Below are 22,035 nucleotides of genomic sequence, written 5' to 3'. Positions count from 1 at the left end.
CACTTGTTTATCAGACATGAACTTTTTGTGTTAATTGTATTGGACTACTATGTGTTATATTGACAAGATTATTTTATGGTAAGCTTATTTTATTTTATAACAAATTTCTAATATATAATATATAATATAATATAGTATATAATTGAGTGTTCAATAAATAAAACTAAATTAAGGCTGATCTTACTGTATGTACTGTACACTTTCTCTTCAATCAAAGAAATAAGCAAAACATTTTTGAACAATGACCTGTATTTTTGAAAATACTACACAGTTGTAACAATGGACTTTCAATTCAGGCTTCCAAAATATACATGAGTCATATTTGTACAATGCATCTCTTGAAAAACATTCCACAACATTCCTCAAAGTTATCTGCTGTAACCTGAATTCAACATTGTGGGGCCTTATGACATCGCGCTTATGTAAAAAATAGTTTTTTAAATGTAAGAGCCATAAGGTAATATGGCAACAGGGGTGTAAATATTAAAATGACACAAAGAAGAGACTTAAAATAACATTATAACCCACAGGCACACAACCAAGAGACCTAAACTGATTAGTATTGGCTTGCTTCTATCACTAAACATCACAATCACTAATACTAGACAATGCAATCTGTTTGTAGTGGTGCACCTTGGGGAAAAAATTGCAAACTGGTGAAATTGGTGCAAGGCACCATTTCCATTGAGAAAAATGGACATTCAAAGTTTGAATTTTTTTTTAAAAGAGTCATGGCTTGAAAAGTGAAAACTGCAGTAATAAAGGCCCCAAGTTGAAAAGTGCCAGAAAAATAAGTTTCACTATGTCCTGCAACTTTACCAGTGCTGGCTTAAAAGAAAGGATGGTACATATTTGAAGAGGTAAACATGTTGTTCCCACATCATAACTGGAAAACTGTTCAATTGTACAGTCTGGTCCTGAAAACCTGGGCCTTCTTTGAAAGGCTGTTTCTTTTGAGCTCCATAACCAGTTTCTATAATACCTCAAAGGTATACTTTTCCAGTGGGTAGGTGAGGTTCAAAGTGTACATTAGTCCAAACAGCATTGCAGCTGCTAGGGTATAGTTATCCAAATCCTGCCAGACTCTCTGGCCTTCAAGGACTATCCCGATGTCCTCAGGGCTGCCATTGGCATCTCTTGACTTTATGATGTAAATTCCCATGGTTGTTTCCTTATTAGATCGTTGGATAATGGCTTCATCTTTGGCCTAGAAAATGCAGAATTCCAAAATTTAATTAAACAGAACACTGGTCAAAGAACATTATACCAAATCTTATTTTAATCTGTGTCACTATTCCAAAAAATGTTAACATTAACACATTAGGTGAACAAAAATGGATTCATTACAGCATGTGATTTGAGTCCTCAGAATGCTTAAAAAGGTAATGAAGTGAAATCTCCATGCAAAGAAGCAGAATACTGTCAGAGCACAGAGAGGTGTTCAACTATCAACTCCACACATAGAAAAATGCAGGTAAAAGAAAAAGAAAAAAAAACGCACCCATGGTAAATTGTGAAAATCCCAGGTGATTTTCAACATACTCCTGGCATAGAGTGACAAGCAGCATTTTGTTAAAATTATTATTTTCCCTAAAGTGTATACACAAATTAATTTTTTTCTTACCTGGGCCGTGGGCTCCAGAATGTTCTGAAGTCTTCTTCCTATTTGTCCTCCTCGCCTTTTGAAGACCTTTATTAGTTTGTCAGATAGCACATCTATCTGCGAGAGTAATCTGGACTGCAGTGGCATGGTGGTAATGCGCTTAAACTCTGCATTTATCTAAAAAGAGAAGTTGTCACATAAAAATGCTGTCAAAATCTCAAATCTCACAAGGTTACATCCACACAAAGTTATATTACTATTTATTAGCTATGGGTCCCATGTTGCTGAGCAGTTCCATAGTTGCCCTTACTTCCAAACCACCCAAAGCCTGTTTGCAACCACAGCAGTTGCCTCCTTCTGGCCATTTTGCAGTTCTGCCAAATGACCCAGAAACTACATCTATTATTGTCATATACACATCAAGGTCTTTCATTAATACTTAGTTAAATTAGTTAATTTGACCTTTCCAGAAAATTTACCTTACAGAATGTGAGATAACATATGCAAATCTTCACTAGTAAATAAAATAATGTTATTAAAACCTTAACAGTAACACCTCTACATAACAGCGCTAGAGAATTGTTCTGAAGCAACACCAATCTGCCCTTCAGCAGGGATAAGCACCATATATCGATACAGAAAAAATAAATTTAACATATTTATACTGTCATTATTTTTATCTCTTTAAGCCCTCCTCTCAGTCTCTCTATAAATCAGTTAAAATAATTTGTTGGGTTTTTGTGTGTCTTTAACATGTTATCAGTAGATTACATTCACTGCCCCAGAACATGAAATAAAGCCCCACGTCATGCACTTCCTCTCCTAATGAGTACTGCATAGGTGTCATGCCCTAAATAAACCCACTTTAGTGAAGACACCCCCCCAACACACACAGAGCACACCCCATGGCAAACTAGCTTATTTAACTGTATAACTAAAACATTTTAGGTACAACCAGTTAACTAAATGGACACAAGTTTGTTAGTCTGTATTCACTGAGAAAAAACAAGCGGATGTGACTGGGCACACACTGAAAAAAAGCTAATGCACATAATATTGTCCCGCAGCTTAAGCTAGCATTATCGTTAGTTAACTTAAGGAATGACTTGTTTTTTACATTATGTTGCTCAACAGCAATTCATGAGAAAAACTTCCCCATATAATGGATGTTCTCTTCGTTTCCTCTCAAACATGTAGTTTTCAGTTTACCTTGACAAAGTAAAGCTCAGCACCAAACGTAAACGAAGCGAAGACAAAAAATGGCGGACCGCCACAGTGAATTTTCCCTCGCATAACACACCCTGGGGGGTGGAGTTTCAACAGAAAACATAACTATTTTCTGTTATTTTGATATGACTGGTTTTAAAAGACTGAACATCCTTCTAAAACAAGTGAAAGACGTGAGACTTAATTATGTTTAGACCAAAAATATAAATGATTCATGTTGGATATATTTACTGTATTTTTACTAATTTAACAACCTCATCATTGCATTAGTCGCTTTATGCTATAGCATTACGCTTACATTAGCTTGAAGCTCAAGGTCGTCATTTTATTTAATTTCTTTTTCTGGGCTTACAAACAGGACACACAACATTTAGATAACCGTTACACTGAATCTTGGGTCTGTGTTGAGTCTTCCAGCTGCTGACTACAGAAGCTAGATTGACCTTTCAGCATGTTTATAGCGGCTGTGGCTATGTGCTGGTAATGTTACCGTGTGTGAGCAGTCACATTGGCAGCAGACATGTTTCAACAAACTAGTCATATCCCGGCCCTACATTAGCTTGTTTAATGGTTAAGACACTGCAGGTACCACCACTTACTACAGACACCGATGCAAGTTTGTAATAGTCTGTTAATTTAGACTGAAAGAATATAGAAACAATATTAACTCACATTATATATGTTAATTACTAATTTGCTTATCGCATAATTTCGGTTACCATTAGCTAACTGGAGCTAGCTAACATTGGCCTCTCATGGTTTTCGATAAACAGCCCACATACCTGTAAAATAACAACACCCAGTAAAAGTCCACATATATAAAGGGTCTACACTCGTTCTCACTGGTGTGTTAGCTTTAAAATCTTATTTACCTTCAAGTGTAAAACTCCAGATGGTAGTAGATTTTCCAAAGCGAGAGACAAAAATGGCGGACAGCGCAGCCGATTTTTCCTTTCCAGGGGGCGGAGCTTGAGGATAAAACACGACTAACTTGTTTCTTTTCAACATGATTTGTTCTAAAAGAATCAATATTCTTAAAGAATATGTGAAAATTAAAAGACAAAAATATGTTTAGATGTGAAATTTAAATTAGTCATGCTGGATATATGAAGTAATTCTATGCAAATTCAACAACCACCCTATTGCATTTTTTTCAGTGCAGGCTTCCTGCGGTCAATTGTGTAGATGCCAGAAAAAACTTCCTCGTTTGCGAGAGAGAGAGAGAAAGAAAGAACCGTGGATTAAGTTTCTCAACATATGCATTATACATCTGGTGTCACCACCAGGGCAGTGATTTGACTAGACTGCAGCAAATGATTTGGATTTATCAGCAGAAGAACAGAGTTTAGCAGTCAGCTGCCAGACAGTCAAGCAGATATCAAGTATCACTAGAGGTTCCTCGGGACAGACTAATTGTGACTTTTGCAAAAAAAAAATTGCATGTGATGTGTGTTTCACGTTTTCAGCAAAGCTCCAGTGCAGCTAGGGTTGAGGTTGGAGGGTGGATATGTGGCAGATGGTTTCCCAGAAAGTGTTGCATGGCCATCAAAGAGTCATGTTTAGGTTTGAAATTCTCCTATGAAAGAAAAATAATGGATGAGTGAATAAAGTTTTGGCACAGGGTGTTGCAGGGTGTATGTTTGGGAGTTCATCCAACAGTCAGGACAAAAGTTTATCATGACTTTTTATAAATCTGGCTGGAAAAAGAAAGGAATGGAGACAGTATAGAGACATTTCAAAGAAATGGGACATATTATTCATCATGACTAAAACGAAATGGATTCACAAAAAAAGCTTTCGTCTGCTGCTGTGTCTGTGTGATGCACAGACATACGTGTTTCCTCTTTGTGCTGAAGAAAAAAGGTTTTACTGCTGTTAAATTTGCCAGACTGAGCAGTTATCAAACACTCTTGGCTGGGCACGATAGCACTTCCAGTTGTTATATGAGCAGCAGCACTAGATTGTGCAACAGAACCAGCAACTCTAAATGCTGAACTCCTCCTCCTCGTCATCATCATCGCCGTCGTCTCACAGAGCGCATCTGCAGCAGAGCGTTATGAGTTTACACGGATACACTGAAACTTAGCTTTTCCTCACTGCTCACGGAGTATCCTTCAGACATAAATGAAGGATAACTGAGTCAAAGACAACCTCGTTATAACAGTCGCTTTGTCACCGTTTCCTTTAACCGTGTGCACAATGGGATTGCGCGTGTTTGGCACACCGCTTTACGCATATTCCTGGGTCTATTTATTTGTTTTCACCCTGCAGGCTGCTCAGTCTCAAAGGAATCCGGGAACACAGCAAGGGAATGACCAAAGAGGGGCCCTCCGGCAGACGCTACAGTGGTCACACAACGGCAAGATATTTAGCATTCTAAGCCAAGGGTCTGAGTATCAGCCGGCCAGACGCAGGGGCGCAACGCAGGAGCGAGTGCAGGAGCGACCTGTCACAATCATCCGGGATGCGGACACCCAGAGACAACCAGTGGCCCAGCAGCAGCCTCCCCGGCCGGCCTCCAACCCGCAGGGCCAGCGCAGCCTCCCGCTGCCGATCCAGAGGCTCGTGAGAGGCCAGGAACACCGCCAGCATCACCAAGCGCGTCCCGGTGAGCGCACAGGGACGCAGAGGAGCCGGAGAGTAAATGATACCCAAGAGCAGGTCGATGTCAGGAGAGAAGACATGATGGTGGGAGACGATCCATACGATCCCTACAAGTCCATTGACACCGATAATCCATATTACAATTACTATGACGTTTACGAGAGACCAAGGGAGAGAGCGAGACCCGGATATGGCACAAGGTATCATCAGTACGGTAAGGATGGGAAAAGTGCCCTTAAGACATTTAAATTAGCAGAAAGATAGTTGTTAAACACAGAGTGGAGCAGGGAACTATATGAATAGCTACTATATCAAAATATTAACATTAAAACATAAGATGGAAGCATGTTTCATATCAAAAACAGTCACTCAAGTAACCAGTTTGTCAATTAGTGCCTCTTTTGCCTCTAAATTTCAGCATTTTTTGCTTTTTATGTGTGAAAAATTTCCTACTTGTTGATCTGTTTTTATTGCATTATAATGGAGATTATGTGTCATCATTATGTGGTGTATTGTAGGTCTCCCTGATCTGGTTCCTGACCCATACTACATCCAAGCCTCGGCCTACGTCCAGAGAGTCCCGATGTACAACCTGAGATGTGCGGCTGAAGAAAATTGTTTGTCAAGGTAGACTGCTGTCAGGACTGGTCCACGAGGAGAAAAAAAAAAAGTGAAAGAAAAAAGCGCACCCGCTTTTGAGTGTGATTCAGAGAGTTCTCAGCCATAACAACCACTTTAAAGTGTTTGCGGGTGAAAGCTGCCCAGTGGGAGCATGAGATGAGGTAAAATTAACCAAATCCTGCCGCTGATGGTGCAGAGGGGGTGGTGTGGAGGATTTCTGTAAAAGTTTAATCATAGCCTCCTCTGGGAGAGAAAGCCTGAATGGTAAACACATTATTGAAAACTAACCCAAACAACCACTTTGCCTTTTAAAAAAAAATTTCCACCCACCATTTACACATGAACTGGCTCAACTCAGAAGAGGGTATGTAGCAGGGAAAACAAATCTTAGTGACATCACTGTGTCCACCTATAATAGTGTTTTTTGGGGGGTTAAAATCTTTTTATCTTTGTATCCTGTCTACAGTTCCGCCTATAGAGCACGAGACTACGATAGCCGCATGCTGCTGAGGTTTCCTCAGAAAGTCAAGAACCAGGGCACCGCAGACTTCCTCCCCAGCAGGCCACGTTACTCCTGGGAGTGGCACAGCTGTCACCAGTGAGTATAATGTCATGCCAGTGCTGTCCACCTCATCGTCACTCAGACAAAGAGTCTCTGTGACATGTCGTTGCATTGAACTGACACCCCAAACTGACTTTATGTGCTCCTTTTTGTCTCCACGAGACAATTGTTAAGGTGTCTGCACTGCAGTTTTTCCAGGTATATGAGGTTTCCATAAACCCAAAGAACCAAAAAAAAAGAAAAAGACACACATGTATAGAAAAGCTTGAGAGCTTGAGATGATTGTTTCTCCAGATACTGCGGGGGGGGGGGGGGGGGGGGGGGGATGAAAAGTGGTTTGATCCAGAAAATATTCAAATATTAATGAAAGTCTCAGAAAAAAATGGGTGTTTGGATGCATTTACAGTACATCTCAGCTTGACTCTGCATGCTAAAATATCTCTGCAGCTGAAATATCAAACATACTGAGTGTATTAATATATAAATACATGAACTTAGGAGGGACTTTTAAAAAGACATTTAAATGAACAAAAACCAGCTCTAAACTCAGTCTGGGAATTCTGCCCTGAGTGTGAAGTGAGAAGCTTTGGAAAGTCACGTCTCAGTCCATCCATCATTCCATCGACATTTCTTCTTCTACTTCCAGGCTGATGTTTATCAAGACTATGATTTAAAGAACAGGGGCGGTGTTTGGACATTAAAAGTGTTTTTCAGGAGATGCTACCAGAATTACTGGTTGTCTGTTGCAGTCTGCAGTTGTGGTATGGCACCCCCTGTTGAACCACAGCTGTGTTACTTTTGGCTGTTTTTATATTTTTGCAGAGATTTGATATCTGGAACAACATCTCAACACAAGTTTTAGCTGTATCTTTAGGCATTTGAAGAGGAAATCTTCTGTTTTTTCAAGCTCAACATTAAGACACAAAGAGCCTGTCTTTTCAATCTAAATCTAGAGTAGCCTAATTAAACATTTCATTCATTTACATCTGCAGAGTCATTAAAGCTGTATGACGAGGATATTATGCCCAAAAGAAAACCTGCTAGTATTTTTGTCCCATGTTTGAACTTACAGAAATGTGACTGGTGTTTCCAGAAAAACTACCTCAGTCCATAGTTATGCTGTGAAGCAAGCGGTCCTCTGAGCGACTCCCCAAGATGGAGCACTTTTGACAGAGAGCCAGGAAACCATTTATGTAGACTCTATAGATATTTTTCCGTGTTTTGAAAGTCAGCTGATGTTAAAAACCAGATTGCTTTTGTTTCATTGAACGAACTCTTTCTTCCTGATACTGGAGGTGAACCAGATGCTTATTCCTATAACCGTCTACATGACGAATAAAATATAGTTTTAGTCACTGTGACTTGAAGCCTTTTGATCCAAATGTATTTGACACATTAGTCTGCGTTTATTGGCTCATGAATGAAAACCTTTGAAAACTTCACACTGATGCGAAGTTCACTGAGTTTAATGACTTGTTTCTTCAGTTGCTGTCACTGTGCTGCTGATCCACAGGCACTACCACAGCATGGATGAGTTCAGCCACTACGATCTGCTGGATGCCACCACTCAGCGGTCAGTGGCAGAAGGCCACAAGGCCAGCTTCTGCTTGGAGGACACTTCCTGTGACTATGGATACTACAGGCGATATGCCTGCACCTCACATACTCAGGTCTCAGAGATAAGTGCTGTAAATGTAACTGTAAAGGTTGTGCCTTACTTTGAAAAGGGTCACATGACAAGATTGCGCATACGTGAAAGGTGTTATACGTGGTGATACATCCACAGAGGAAGGAGAAAGGTGACCATCAGCACATTTAAGCACTTCAGAGTCTTTCAGGTTCATAAACTACGTGTAAAATATGTACTAGCTACCATGACAACCAACATTACGATTTAAGAAGCCTCATTCTGAAGCCTTAGTTTGAGCGTATTGGGTGTTGCCTTCTTAGTTTTCTGAAAACTGTGTGATGAGTGAGGGGAAGCTACTTTCATGTGCAGTGGTTTACATGTTCGCCTAACATGTAAAAAATCCCCTATTTGAGACCATTAATAGACACAAATCCCTTAGGGGTTGCATGAGAAAGTGCATCTGGTGTAAAAATTTGGCAGATCGCTGATGCGCTGCCATCTGCTGTGGCAACATCTTTTAGAGAAGTGTGTAACTGTGTGTGTATCTGAAACTAGCGGCTGAGTCCATAAACTCCTCACTGAGTTCACTCAGGATACAAACACACATATCAGCTGTTTAGCTGTCTTCTGTAAAGAGATCGTTCTGTAGACAGAGAAGTCGTCTGCTGCCGCCTTTTAAAGATGAATCCAGGTTAAGCTGCTCAGAAAGCGTTGGTTAGCATTTAGTAGAAACACAGTTCAAACGTTCATGCTTTATCTGCCAGATGTACAGCTGTTTCCTAACAAGTTCACTGTGTAAACAACTTGTTTTGGCTGCCTCTTTTTGCCACAGTGTACTAAATTTATCCAGTTAGCTCCTGTTAGAACAAAGTTGGAAAAAGTTTGAATTTTGCAACTAGCTACTGCTTTACAAGCTCACTTACTAAATACCTCTGTAGAAACCATAGTTTTTATTTTTGACTTGAATTTCATGGATTACTTTTTTGGTGGGAGCTTCATTTTTATAGGAAATCACACTAACAATAGATCTGTTATACTCAAGTATCCCAGTACAGCACAATTCAGTTTGAAAAGGTTTTTTTGTAAGTCCTTGGCAGATTGCATTTATAAGAGACATATACAGGGAGTGCAGAATTATTAGGCAAATGAGTATTTTGTCCACATCATCCTCTTCACGCATGTTGTCTGACTCCAAGCTGTATAGGCTCGAAAGCCTACTACCAATTAAGCATATTAGGTGATGTGCATCTCTGTAATGAGAAGGGGTGTGGTCTAACCCCAGGTCCAAACTCTTGCCTCAGGTAATATGCTGTCGCTGCGCCGCCAATTCCTGCTCCAACCACAGCTTTAAAAGAGAAGTGACAGGAACATGAGCTAACATGAATTAACCTGCACATCTTTCAGATTGAGGGCTCGAGCACAATCAGAAAGTTTATTCTTCCTCCCGTTCTACCAGCGATGGAAGAGATGAGAAGTACAACAGCTAAAAAGAGTGGAGATAATCCACGTTCTGACTGTCTGTAGTGGAAAAAGTGTCATAACAAATGTAGGCTGAGTATACAATGTAAGTAATAATAACTTTAAGTAAGTATAACAGCATAACTAAGTCATACTTCAGGGTCACCTGATTCAGGCCTAACTACAAGCTTTACCAAAAAAAAAAAAGAAAAAAAAAAAAGAGAAGTTTGAAGCCTCGTCTCAAATATAGACAAGGAGAGAGTGACAGATAAGGGTGCAATGTATTTAACAAGAAAGTGCACGTAGACTAACACTAGTGCAGTGAATCATTATGCTGTCATCATTAAGAGTCACCTTTCAGTCTCACTCTGTTCTTCCCAAAACTGGAAGATATAAAAAAAATAAATAAAAAAAAAGATCTTTGCAATATTTATTTTGTTCCATCAATGTATAGTAAAACATATAATGATTAGTCTTCTGTTGATTAGAATGCAATGTTAAAAAACAAAAACAAGTCAACAAGTTTAAAATACAGGGAGAGCAGAATTATTAGGCAAATGAGTATTTTGTCCACATCATCCTCTTCATGCATGTTGTCTTACTCCAACCTGTATAGTCTTGAAAGCCTACTACCAATTAAGCATATTAGGTGATGTGCATCTCTGTAATGAGAAGGGGTGTGGTCTAATGACATCAACACCGTATATCAGGTGTGCATAATTATTAGGCAACGTCCTTTCCTTTGACAAAATGGGTCAAAAGAAGGACTTGACAGGCTCAGAAAAGTCAAAAATAGTGAGATATCTTGCAGAGGGATGCAGCAGTCTCAAAATTGCAAAGCTTCTGAAGCGTGATCATCGAACAATCAAGCGTTTCATTCAAAATAGTCAACAGGGTCGCAAGAAGCATGTGGAAAAACCAAGGCGCAAAATAACTGCCCATGAACTGAGAAAAGTCAAGCGTGCAGCTGCCAAGATGCCACTTGCCACCAGTTTGGCCATATTTCAGAGCTGCAACATCACTGGAGTGCCCAAAAGCACAAGGTGTGCAATACTCAGAGACATGGCCAAGGTAAGAAAGGCTGAAAGACGACCACCACTGAACAAGACACACAAGCTGAAACGTCAAGACTGGGCCAAGAAATATCTCAAGACTGGTTTTTCTAAGGTTTTATGGACTGATGAAATGAGAGTGAGTCTTGATGGGCCAGATGGATGGGCCCGTGGCTGGATTGGTAAAGGGCAGAGAGCTCCAGTCCCACTCAGACGCCAGCAAGGTGGAGGTGGAGTACTGGTTTGGGCTGGTATCATCAAAGATGAGCTTGTGGGGCCTTTTCGGGTTGAGGATGGAGTCAAGCTCAACTCCCAGTCCTACTGCCAGTTTCTGGAAGACACCTTCTTCAAGCAGTGGTACAGGAAGAAGTCTGCATCCTTCAAGAAAAACATGATTTTCATGCAGGACAATGCTCCATCACACGCGTCCAAGTACTCCACAGCGTGGCTGGCAAGAAAGGGTATAAAAGAAGAAAAACTAATGACATGGCCTCCTTGTTCACCTGATCTGAACCCCATTGAGAACCTGTGGTCCATCATCAAATGTGAGATTTACAAGGAGGGAAAACAGTACACCTCTCTGAACAGTGTCTGGGAGGCTGTGGTTGCTGCTGCACGCAATGTTGATGGTGAACAGATCAAGACACTGACAGAATCCATGGATGGCAGGCTTTTGAGTGTCCTTGCAAAGAAAGATAAGATAAGATAAGATAAGATAACTCTTTATTGTCATTGCACAGTCATACATAGTACAGTAGTACAATGAAATTGGAAAAACTGTCCTACGTCGGCACTACATATAACACAACACGACACGATATGACACATCACAACGTAACAAACAACACAACACAGTATATTAACTTAGTATAAAAAAGAAGAATAAGTGTATGTGTATTGCACACTGTTATTATTGCACATTAATTATTATTGCACCTTGTTATAAATATAAATATTATTGTTATCGTTTTAAACATTGTTACCTCCCCCTAAAAAGTCCAGGGAGGTATCCAGTCAGGTCAGCTATTTACATTGATCAGGGCTATTGCCCTGTTGTAAAAGCTGTCCTTGAGTCTATTTGTTCGGGACCTCAGCAGCCTGAACCTCCTGCCAGACGGCAGCAGCTTAAACACCCGGTGTCCTGGGTGTGTGCAGTCCCGTAGGATGCTGCGTGCCCTCTTGAGACAGCGAGTGCTGTACAGGTCCTTCAGGGAGGGAAGAGGATGTCCAAAGATTTTTTGGGCCATGTTGATGACCCTCTGGAGTGCCTTTCTGTGTGCTGTGGTGCAGCTGGAGAACCACACACCAATGCAATATGTCAGCACACTTTCAATGGAGCAGCGGTAGAAGATGGTCAGCAGCTCCTTCTTCAGGTCCATTTTTCTGAGGATTCTCAGAAAGTGGAGACGCTGTTGGGCCTTCTTTAAGACCGCAGAGGTGTTAGAGCTCCATTGGAGGTCTGTGGCTATAAGGTGGCTATATTGGTCGCTGATTTGTTTTTGTTTTGTTTTTGAATGTCAGAAATGTATATTTGTGAATGTGGAGATGTTATATTGGTTTCACTGGTAAAAATAAATAATTGAAATGGGTATATATTTGTTTTTTGTTGAGTTGCCTAATAATTATGCACAGTAATAGTCACCTGCACACACAGATATCCCCCTAAAATAGCTAAAACTACAAACTACTTCCAAAAACATTCAGCTTTGATATTAATGAGTTTTTTGGGTTCATTGAGAACATGGTTGTTGTTCAATAATAAAATTATTCCTCAAAAATACAACTTGCCTAATAATTCTGCACTCCCTGTATGTGAGCTCCCAGACTTCAGTACCTCTGATTCATTTAGATTCTGAAGAATCTGACGTATGATTTGGTTTCTTAAGTGTCTAAAAAGGAGAGTTGGGCTTCATAAACAAGCTCTGCTGTTTTCCCGAGGCTCCTGCGTTTGAGAGAACAGCTTTAGAATTTCCTTTCTGCATGAGCCAGTTCTTATGGTGATTTAATGATTTCCTGTCTCTCCTGATGATTCACCTGCATGACCGTCTGTGGTCAGTTTTTCAGCACGTTGACTAATTTTCCATCAGTTTTTTTTTCGTAATTTTAACTTGTATTTTGGTCTCTCTTCTTGTTGACATTGGATCCAAAATCACCTCCAGGATTAAACCAAAAACGTTCTTTTTATATAATGACGGGAAAAACAGGTTGAAATCAAGTACTGTTTTGTTTTTTTGCATGTAAAAGTTTGCTTATACTTTGTTTTATATGGATGCTGTCCAACGCGCAGGGCCTGAGCCCAGGATGTTATGATACCTACAACGCAGACATCGACTGCCAGTGGATTGACATCACAGATGTGAAACCTGGCAACTATGTCCTGAAGGTTTGTTAGAAATACGACTTCCTCCCAAAGCACCTTTAAAAGAGTTTCATTTATCAATATTTCTTCTTTTACTAACAGATCTTTAACCATATTGTCCACAGATCAGTGTAAATCCTTACTACCAGGTTCCAGAATCGGACTACAGCAACAATATTGTGCGCTGTGATGTTCGCTACACGGGCAACTATGCCTACGTGTCAGGTTGTCACATGTCAACGTAAGTACGATGTCTGAGGTGACACTTTTAGTCCTAATATTTCTCACTGTCTCCATCGGTTAATTTGTTTTTATTAAGATTTTCACACAGAAACTATTTACGTGTTCACTTTTTTAGATATTAAAGAACGACAGTCATCCACAGCGGCTCAGCGGACACACTGTGTAAATGACAAAGAAGAGGACTGCACATGAAAGCATATAAAGCAACATAGATAAAAGAAAAAAACAGGGTTTTTTGTTTTCTTAAGACATGCATTCACTTTAAAATGTAATCACTCCCAATTTAGGAAAGAACAAGTAGGAATCATCTGATTATTATAGCAGCAGATAAAGTTGAATTTTTCTTTGCTTGTGTGGGAAAAGAAATCTTTGTTTTTTCTCCTTAATGAAAATCATATAACCTCAGCTTTGTTTTTTTGCTTTTCTTTTGGGGGGGGGGGGGGGGGGGGGTATTTTTCATAGCTCATTTCTGTTGGATTGTACTGTATGCTTGCCTTTTACTGCCACTTGTTAGAAGAAATAAAATCCAGAAAAACATGAGCCTAAAAGAGAAAAATCGCAGCATAAATCATGTGTATCACAATGTTATATTGAACCCAGTTGTTTAAAGGAAAATATATTTATATGCAGCAGATGAAACTCTCTTTACGCAAGAGCTTTTGTTGAAACTTACTTGAATAAAACTGTAATATTGTATCGAAGTTTTAGGCTGATTATTGTGATCGTGGTGACTTTGTTTCCAACATGTATGTATATGTTATTGTCTTTGATTAAGCCACTGATTCTTTTTTTAAAACTGGATAAAATTTCTGAAAATAGCAAAGAAAAAGCTGATTGTTTTAATGTGTCACGCTAATATAAAGCAGAGAAAAGCAGCACAGAACCACTGCAGCAAAACAGAGACTCTCATTTCCTCACATTTAGTCCCTCTTATTGAAAATTACTGGAAAGATAGATTTCTATTACCTTCCTAGAGTGATGAGCACCCATCAAATACACTCTTGACTGTTTGTAACACAGGCTTTGCATAATAAATTTGTAATGTCAATCTGCAATATCACTACTGAAAACCCCGTGATGTCATTAAAGTTGTTTCCTGAGTTGGCAAATTTCCTTCAGTGCGAGGGAAACTTTCCACATGCTACACATCACGTATAACTGGTATTAGTGCCTGATGTCAGTGAAGTCACTCTTTACACAATGGTATATACATTTCTACGAGCATGTATGTTTTCATGAGTTTCATGCACTTGCTATAACGTTTCCTGGGTGACTCTGTTGTCAACACCATAACTAAAGGCTGGTTTAAAAGTACATATTCAATGACACACAATGAAATACGTCTTCATAGATGTTTGAACTGGTTAAAAGTATTGTGTATTTCACTGATAATATCACTCAGTATTATTTATTACTAGTTCATTGAGGTTTGCAGGCATTCCTTTATACTCAGCTCTCTTAAGGTCCCACCACAGCACTGATTCACTCATTCAAACGACACATTGATTCTTTTCTTTTTCAGCAATTCTGTTTGCTGATTTGCTGCTGTGCTTGTGATCGTTGTCATGCTGCATGATCCAATTTCAGCCAAACTTTAGCTGTCAGAGAAATGGCTTCACATTGAACCTTTGGTATAGAGCGGAGTTCATGGTCGACTCAATGTTTGCAAGGTTCCCAGGTCCTGCGGCTGTAAAACAAGCTAAAATCATCACCCCTCTACCACGCTTCAGTTTGTATGAGGTATTATGTGCTGATATGCTGTTTTTTTTTCCCTCCTGCATGGCGTTGTGCATTATTGCCAAACATCTACACTTTGGTGTCATCTGTCCAAAGGACATTGTTCCCGAAGTCCCAAGGTTCAGGTGCAACTTTGCAAGGTTTAGCCATGATGTCAACCCTTCAAACAAGCCATACTTGTTCAATCTTTTTCTAATTGTAATATTGTGAGCTTTAACACTTAACATCCTAACTGAGGCTTGTAAAGTAGAGTTGTGTTTTTGCTGTTCTTCCAAGCATTTCAAAGTCTCGAAAAGGATGAGGTTGGAGCTGGAAAAGAGGAAGACCACAGAAAAGATTTGCACATGTAGTGGAGGACATGCAGATTACTGGGGTGTCAGCAGAGGATGGTAGAGATAGGGTGAAATGAATGCAGATGACGGGCTGTGGCAACCCATGAACTGAGCAGTTGAAAGAAGAAGAAGAAAATATTCTAACCCAACATTCACACACTTACATATATGGATCGGAGGCAACTCAGAATTCAGTATCTTGCCCAAGGATCCTTTCTCATGTAGATTAAAGAAGCCAGGGCTCAAACCACCATCCAACTAGCAGACAGCCTTCTCTGTCTCCACAGCCACCACAGATGCTAAATTATCGAAAAAACAATAAAACCGAAGCCCATGACATTAAAAAATACACAATTTGACACAATGCCACTGCCTGTCGAAGTTAATAAATTAATTAATTCTTTTATAATTAAAAGGAAAGACATTCACGATTAAAAATGACCCCACTGGGCCACCTGAATGTTAAACTGTCCTCTGTGGCGCTTTCTTCAAGATAATCCTTACAACGGTGTGCCCTCCGGTCCAGCAGGGGGCACCACTGAGATGTCTTTCGTCACATTTGGATTCTGTGATTTTTATCAGTCAAACTGGAGTAATCCACCAGCACTGAGTGAGTGAGTGTGTGTGTGTGTGTGTCAATGTGTTTGTGTGCGCCAGAGGATCAAGATCAAACATCACCTACCTGAAAATCACGCCTCAGTTCGAGTGAAGATGCATCCGGTGCGAGTGTCGATCCCGTCTTTTCGCTCAGAAAACAGCTCGGTGGAGAAAGGATACACGGTGAGCTGCTCCCTAATAAACCCTGTGTGTCGCCTGTCCTGCCGCTGTCATCAGATTTAATGTCAACTGTGCCGCTGTCTCTCTCTGTTAGATCATAAACTGCACTCTGCTCGCTTCAAATCAGCACCGAATTCGCACTTTATGGTGCAAATGAGGCACGAAAAGAGGCAAAAGTTACTCTGACTTTAGAATCTGTGTCTAATCAGAGAGGCTCCAGAGTTTTAAACCAGCCCTCCACACCCAGCTGACATCTGTAAATAAATAAATAAATAATAATAACAATAATAATCTAGAGTAAGGAATAAATAAGATGAAGATAAATACTTTAATGAGGTTATAAGTAGCTGAGATATGCTCAGTTTAAAGATATATAGTGTAGGGAGTCCTTGATTGGGAATAAACACAGGTAAGGATTTAATCCAGGCACCACTGCTTCACCCTTAAATGTTTTCTTTTGTAAAATATTGTTTAAAATCACTTCCAGTAAAGGCTGCTGTCACTGCAAACACATAAGGGTGGTTTCAGCTTTTTAAAATCAGTCATTTACTCATTTAGAGATCAAACTAATTGTACTGCAGTCTTCTAACATCAGAATCAGTAAGATATATATCTGTCTTTTACTCATCTTGTGACTACAACATTTTATCTAAGCACGTCAAACTCATTTTGCCACTGTTACAGCCCACCTTGACCATAAGTGGGCCAAACCACTGTCAGTGTAAAGAAGTTGGACTGCGCATTTAATACCAATTAATACTAAAAGAAGACCAGTTTCAACAATATATCTCAGTTTTTCTAGACAATAAAGAAATGCTGCTGTAAAAAAAAAAAGAAATCTGTCAGCGCAGATAAACAAATGTGTTCTGGTGGCCCAAAAAATAAAATTTTTTCCCCTGCTGTGGACCCACTGTAAAAGAAAATATAAATATATATAAATTTTTATAGTAGATGGTAAGAAAAAACTTTTCTGTGGTTTAATTGTTATTGTTTATTTATTACTCTGGTGTAGAATGAATGGCAGTGGTGGACTTCATCAGCAGGAAACGCTGTAAAATCGATGAAAATACAGTTAAAAGTACAAAATCTGTGCCCTCCTTTACATTTTCCACAGACGTGCGGGTCTTTGTGGGCCGTGTCAAACGCGTGCCTTGTGTTTGACACCCCTGCTCTAAGGAGTCCTATCCCCTTTATTGGGAACCACTGTTCAATTAGGCAACAGTTCCCAGTTTTGTGGCATCATTTTGAGGAAGGCTTTTTTTCCCTGTTTTAATGGCATGATGTTTTATTGCTGGAAGTCATGAGGACCTTAGAGCAGTGCTTTTGAGTTTGACTTCCTGACCTCCAAGATATTGTGTAATACCCATAAAAAGAAAGTTTTCTGAATTTATTTCTCAGTATTCACGTATGGACACTGTGTTCAGGTTTATGAGATGATTATATATTTTATTTAAAATATATTTTTAAATAAGATTCAACACCTGTTTGGATTCTTCCAGCATTTGTTAATAATGATTACTTGTTGGCTTTTCCACGGTGTGTGTGTTCACAGCGCTGCCGTCATTTATTGTGAATTTCCTCCTTTGCAAAATGCTGTCCAGAACGGCAGCGTGCGTGCTGTGAATCTCTTACTGAAGGAAGGGAAGTGGAAGGCAGCCTGTTTAGGGATGTTAACAGTAACTCTGACAGATCAATTTGTTTTTTCTGTCACAACAGCCAGATGTTTCCTCTTGTTGTGGAATTAATGCTGACATCGACGTTACTGTCACTGCTGAGTGTATGGGTAGAGCAGAGAAATTTTCAGTTGAATGAGTCACTAAGCTGACTTATCTTTTTTCTTTCAGGTCTTTAAAATTGACGTGTTGATGAACGGCAGACAGCATGCTGTTGAGAAACGCTACAGCGAATTCCACGCTTTGCATAAAATGGTGAGATTCAACTTTCAGTTCTGATTCTTTCTTTTTTTTCGCACAATCATTCTTTCCTGTGAGCTAAAAATTTACTAAAGCGTTCAAGTGTTTAACTTCCGCCATTAATGTGTGAAAAACCTACAGATTTTACACATCAACCATGATATTCTAATTTAACTTAACACTGGTTTATGAATCACTCAAACATAAGAACACACCTGCCTGAACTAGTGTTGTGTTTACACATAACAACTTAGCAAAGCAACCAGTTTTAAATCTTTAGGCGCTCTTTGGGAGCCTGTTGCAAAAACATATTCTCCAAAAACACATTCTTTAGTTGAATCTACAAAAAATGCCAATGATACCACAGTTTGACAGGTATGTGATAGATTTTTGCACCAACTTGGTGATTCCCAAAGAGCTATTAGCTGAAAACGTGCCATATATATTACCAGAGAGTGCTGGTGCAGTGTGTCCTTAAGAGATTGAGGAAACTGGACAGATAAGGACACACTAATAAGTGTCAGGCCTTAAAAAAAACTATCTTGCACAGACAAAGTTGTCCTTAAGAAATAATGAAAAAATACAGCAAAGAACTGACACAGGAGGTGAGAGATGCATCTGGGCCTTCAGCTGATCCATCTACTGTTCACTGAAGCCTCATCAGGAATGGTCTCAGTGGAATGGCAGCTGACAAGAAGCCATGCTTAAGGGAGGAAAACCCATAAAGATTATTCATAGGACAGCAGGACTGGACTGGGACAAAAAATCGGGCCGGGCATTTTGACCAGGTGTTACAGGAAAAGCCATAAAACCTTTGAATGAAAACAAACGCTGTTGTGACAGTGATGTACAGTCTTGTTGGTATATGTATGATTTCTATACATTTTACATCAGATTAAAACTTTGGTTGTAAGATTCAGATAATTATTTATTTAAAGCCAGACATTTTAAATGAGAATAAGAAAGAAAAGTATATCTTTGTGCCCCCCCTTTCCCTGTTAATGCCCTGCCTGCCCCCCTGGCAAAGCTTTGCTACACCCGCCCCTGCACAGTTACCAGCTGTCAGCTACGTAAAAAAAAAAGGATCCTGGTGTTATTTGTCTCTCAGAAACAGTTCATAACTTCAACTCATTCATGTCACCTAAAAGGTAAACCTGTTTCTCCATCACCTGTTCAGCTCTGATGATTCAGTAACATCAGGACATCTCCTGGTTTCATCTTCATGTTTCCCTCTCACCACATATCCAAACCGACATCATGACCAGCAGCTTTACAGCTGTGGCTCCAGCAAACATCAGCTGATACTTGAAATTAATATTAAATAAATTCTAACAACAGCTGATCAAGCTTAAATGTGCTGCTGTTGTTTAGAGCAACATTCACTGATTTCCTCTTTCTGGCGCAAAGTGGGCGATAAACAAACAAGAGAGACGGGACTTGTGTCAGAAACGGGTCTCTCCTCCTCCTGCCTCCCCTTTCTCTCATCCACGTGCTGGCCTCTGTGGAAGCTCTGCCATAGCAGCCACCAAACACCAGAGTTATTTGTACACATGTGCCAGCATCTGGCCAATCTACCACCTTTCATTATTTTATAACGTTACAAAAACAGCAACTAAAAAAATCCATATATATATTAGAGATGAACCGATCCGATATTACGTATCGGTATCGGTCTGATACTGACGTAAATTACTGTATCGCATATCGGAGCGAAATAAAAAATGTAATGATCCATTAAATATCAAAAAAGCACCTCACAAAACTTGCGACACGGCGTAACTCGGCTCATAACCGCAGCACGTCGGAGCAGTGTGCTCACGTGATAGAGCGGCTGTGTGTATTTGTAGCCTCACTACCAAACCAGCATTTCATCTCCGAGGAAGTTATCCCAGAGAGAAGTAAAGCAAATGTGTAAGTTCATCTCTGAATGTTTGTAAAGCATTCCCACATTAAGCTTAACAACAGATATATGGAGCGACTGCCTCTCTCTCTCTCCTGCTGCTACTTCAATCGTGAAACTGCTTAATGATCAGTTGATCGGCTTTTCTGTCGCGAGTCCGTCTCTCTTCTTTGTTTATCGCCCACTTCACGCCAGAAAGAGGAAACCAGCGGCTGAACAACAGCAGCATGTTTAAGCTTGATAAGCTATTGTTAGAATTTATTTAATATTACTTTCTACACCAGGATCCTTTTTTACGCAGCTTTTTACGTAGCTGACGGCTGGTAACTGTGCAGGGGCCGGTGTAGCAAAGCTTTGCCAGGGGGCCAGGTGGGGCATTAACAGGGAAAGGGGGGGCACAGAGAAATACTTTTCTTTCTTATTCTCATTTAAAATGTCTAGCTTTTCTGAAGGTCTTTCAACCTTTCTTCTTTGCATATGGTTTGGCATGACTGTTGTGTTTTTTAAGCAAATTAACAATAATCTATGAACCATTCAAGGATTTAAAAAAGCACCTAAATCAAGGGATAAGCCAGTGCTGTTTCTACACATACCAGACAACCTAGCAAAGAGCCAATTTAAAAGACTGAGCTCCAACAGGGAGATCAGTTTGAGAACAGAAAAAAAAACACTTCAGCACATAGCACATGAATCATCACATCTCACAACATAGAACTATGAACTATGAAATATTTTGGGTGCAGTGTATTTTTTACATACAGGTATAACAGAATAGCTTTAGTGTTTGTTTATTTAAACTTGAGTATGAACTTATACAAAATGCAGCAAGATATTAAAAAACAGTTTTATTGATTAAAAAACACTATATCGGATTCATATTGGTATCGGCAGATATCCAAATTTATGATATCAGTATCGGACATAAAAAAGTGGTATCGTGCCATCTCTAATGTGTGTGTGTATATATATATATTAGGGGTGCAACGATACACAAAATTCACGGTTCGGTTCGATACTTTGGTGTCACGGTTCGATATTTTTTCGATACAAAAAAAATGTTCATGCCTTTTTAATTTGTCATTTATTAAAATTATAAATATATATTTTAACTCAAAAGTACAGTTTTTAAATTTAATGTTGCTGAAACAAAAGTAATTTAAAAAATAAATATATCTCAGGGCTCTCAAAATTTCAAAATCCCTGGTAGCCCTTCAGGCAGGGACTCTTCAGTTTTTGGTAGCCCAAAATAAATTTAAGTAGCCCGAATAAAAAAAGAGAGCAATTTTTTGATTGACGTTTTGTTTCCTGTTTTGTTTCCTTTACAATATTATACTTTAATGTATAATATTGTATAATAATGTATAATGTATAATATCCTTTACAATATTATACATTAAAGTATAATATTGTAAAGGAAACAAAACAATCAAAAAATTGTTGAAAAACAAATTACAACATTGTATAAAAATTACAATCATCAACTCAAATACTTGGTTCTAATTGAACAGAAATTTCTATGAACTTGTAAGAACTGTGTAGGACATCAATCAGTCTGTGTCAGGTCCTGAATTTGAAATTTCCACTGAAGTCACGGGTAAGAGGCAAGTGGAACCAAGATCTAGGCCATTTGCTTTTTGAAGTTTGCAAAGACTGCTAAATTTTGCCAGTGGTAGTTCACTCCTTGCAACATAGTACGCTGTTCTAAACAGATTTTTCAGGTTTATTTTTAGTATGTTATTTGCAATTGGTGTTTGTTCTGGGAAAGATATTGCAGACCGAGCAATAATGCATTTCTTGCATTTCTCATAGGTTCTAATGGGGGGCCTTTCTTAAAATGACTGGTCCCAGTAACAAAGGCGCTTGTCGACTCAGAAATCGAGAGAAAACCAACAACACACCCGGCAGAACATTATGTTATTTACACGGGTGCACATAAGTGGTCCGCGTGTGCGCATTTGCTGTCAAAATAAAAGACGCGCACCAGATAAGAAGTTGCAACGCGCGTTTGTGTCCATAT

The 22,035-nt window shown here is 39.4% G+C and overlaps 3 protein-coding genes across 3 annotated transcripts in view; 2 read left to right on the top strand and 1 right to left on the bottom strand.

Moving 5' to 3' along the window:
• Positions 1–242: 242 nt before the first annotated feature.
• Positions 243–3,760, bottom strand: LOC146705775 (uncharacterized). Its single transcript, XM_085463588.1, has 3 exons — positions 3,703–3,760; positions 1,625–1,780; positions 243–1,207 (listed from the first exon to the last, which is right to left on the bottom strand). Exons 2-3 carry the CDS (start codon positions 1,748–1,750, stop codon positions 974–976), a joined length of 360 nt encoding a protein of 119 aa, XP_085319714.1. The 5' UTR covers positions 1,751–1,780; positions 3,703–3,760; the 3' UTR covers positions 243–973.
• Positions 3,761–4,743: 983 nt separating this feature from the next.
• loxa (lysyl oxidase a) lies at positions 4,744–13,798 on the top strand. Its single transcript, XM_085463587.1, has 7 exons — positions 4,744–5,648; positions 5,953–6,061; positions 6,522–6,653; positions 8,131–8,287; positions 13,045–13,140; positions 13,242–13,357; positions 13,475–13,798. The coding sequence occupies exons 1-7, from the start codon at positions 5,030–5,032 to the stop codon at positions 13,479–13,481; spliced, it is 1,236 nt and encodes a 411-aa protein (XP_085319713.1). The 5' UTR covers positions 4,744–5,029; the 3' UTR covers positions 13,482–13,798.
• Positions 13,799–16,007: 2,209 nt separating this feature from the next.
• Positions 16,008–22,035, top strand: part of snx24 (sorting nexin 24) — a 14,007-nt gene continuing 7,979 nt past the window's right edge. Inside the window, exons 1-2 of the mRNA XM_085463586.1 lie at positions 16,008–16,208; positions 18,050–18,133. Coding sequence (XP_085319712.1) covers positions 16,140–16,208; positions 18,050–18,133 — 153 coding nt within the window. The 5' untranslated portion in view covers positions 16,008–16,139. The remainder of the gene's footprint in view (positions 16,209–18,049; positions 18,134–22,035) is intronic.

This window comes from Copadichromis virginalis, linkage group LG7 (assembly GCF_057382275.1).
Source record: "Copadichromis virginalis isolate Kocher_CV1m ecotype Utaka linkage group LG7, C_Virginalis_male_GT1.1, whole genome shotgun sequence".
NCBI lineage: Eukaryota > Metazoa > Chordata > Actinopteri > Cichliformes > Cichlidae > Copadichromis > Copadichromis virginalis.
The sequence above is the reverse complement of the archived record's forward strand: the minus strand, read 5'-3'. Positions and strand labels throughout refer to the sequence as shown.

Bases quoted from the DNA above. Each gene is read 5' to 3' on its own strand.
- LOC146705775 (XM_085463588.1), bottom strand. From the start codon at position 1,750: ATGCCACTGCAGTCCAGATTACTCTCGCAGATAGATGTGCTATCTGAC. The intron at 1,208-1,624 runs GTAAGAAAAAAA...TGCATTTTCTAG, and splicing joins TTCTGGAGCCCACGGCCCAG to GCCAAAGATGAAGCCATTAT.
- loxa (XM_085463587.1), top strand. From the start codon at position 5,030: ATGGGATTGCGCGTGTTTGGCACACCGCTTTACGCATATTCCTGGGTC. The intron at 6,062-6,521 runs GTAGACTGCTGT...TCCTGTCTACAG, and splicing joins GAAGAAAATTGTTTGTCAAG to TTCCGCCTATAGAGCACGAG. The intron at 13,141-13,241 runs GTTTGTTAGAAA...TATTGTCCACAG, and splicing joins CTGGCAACTATGTCCTGAAG to ATCAGTGTAAATCCTTACTA.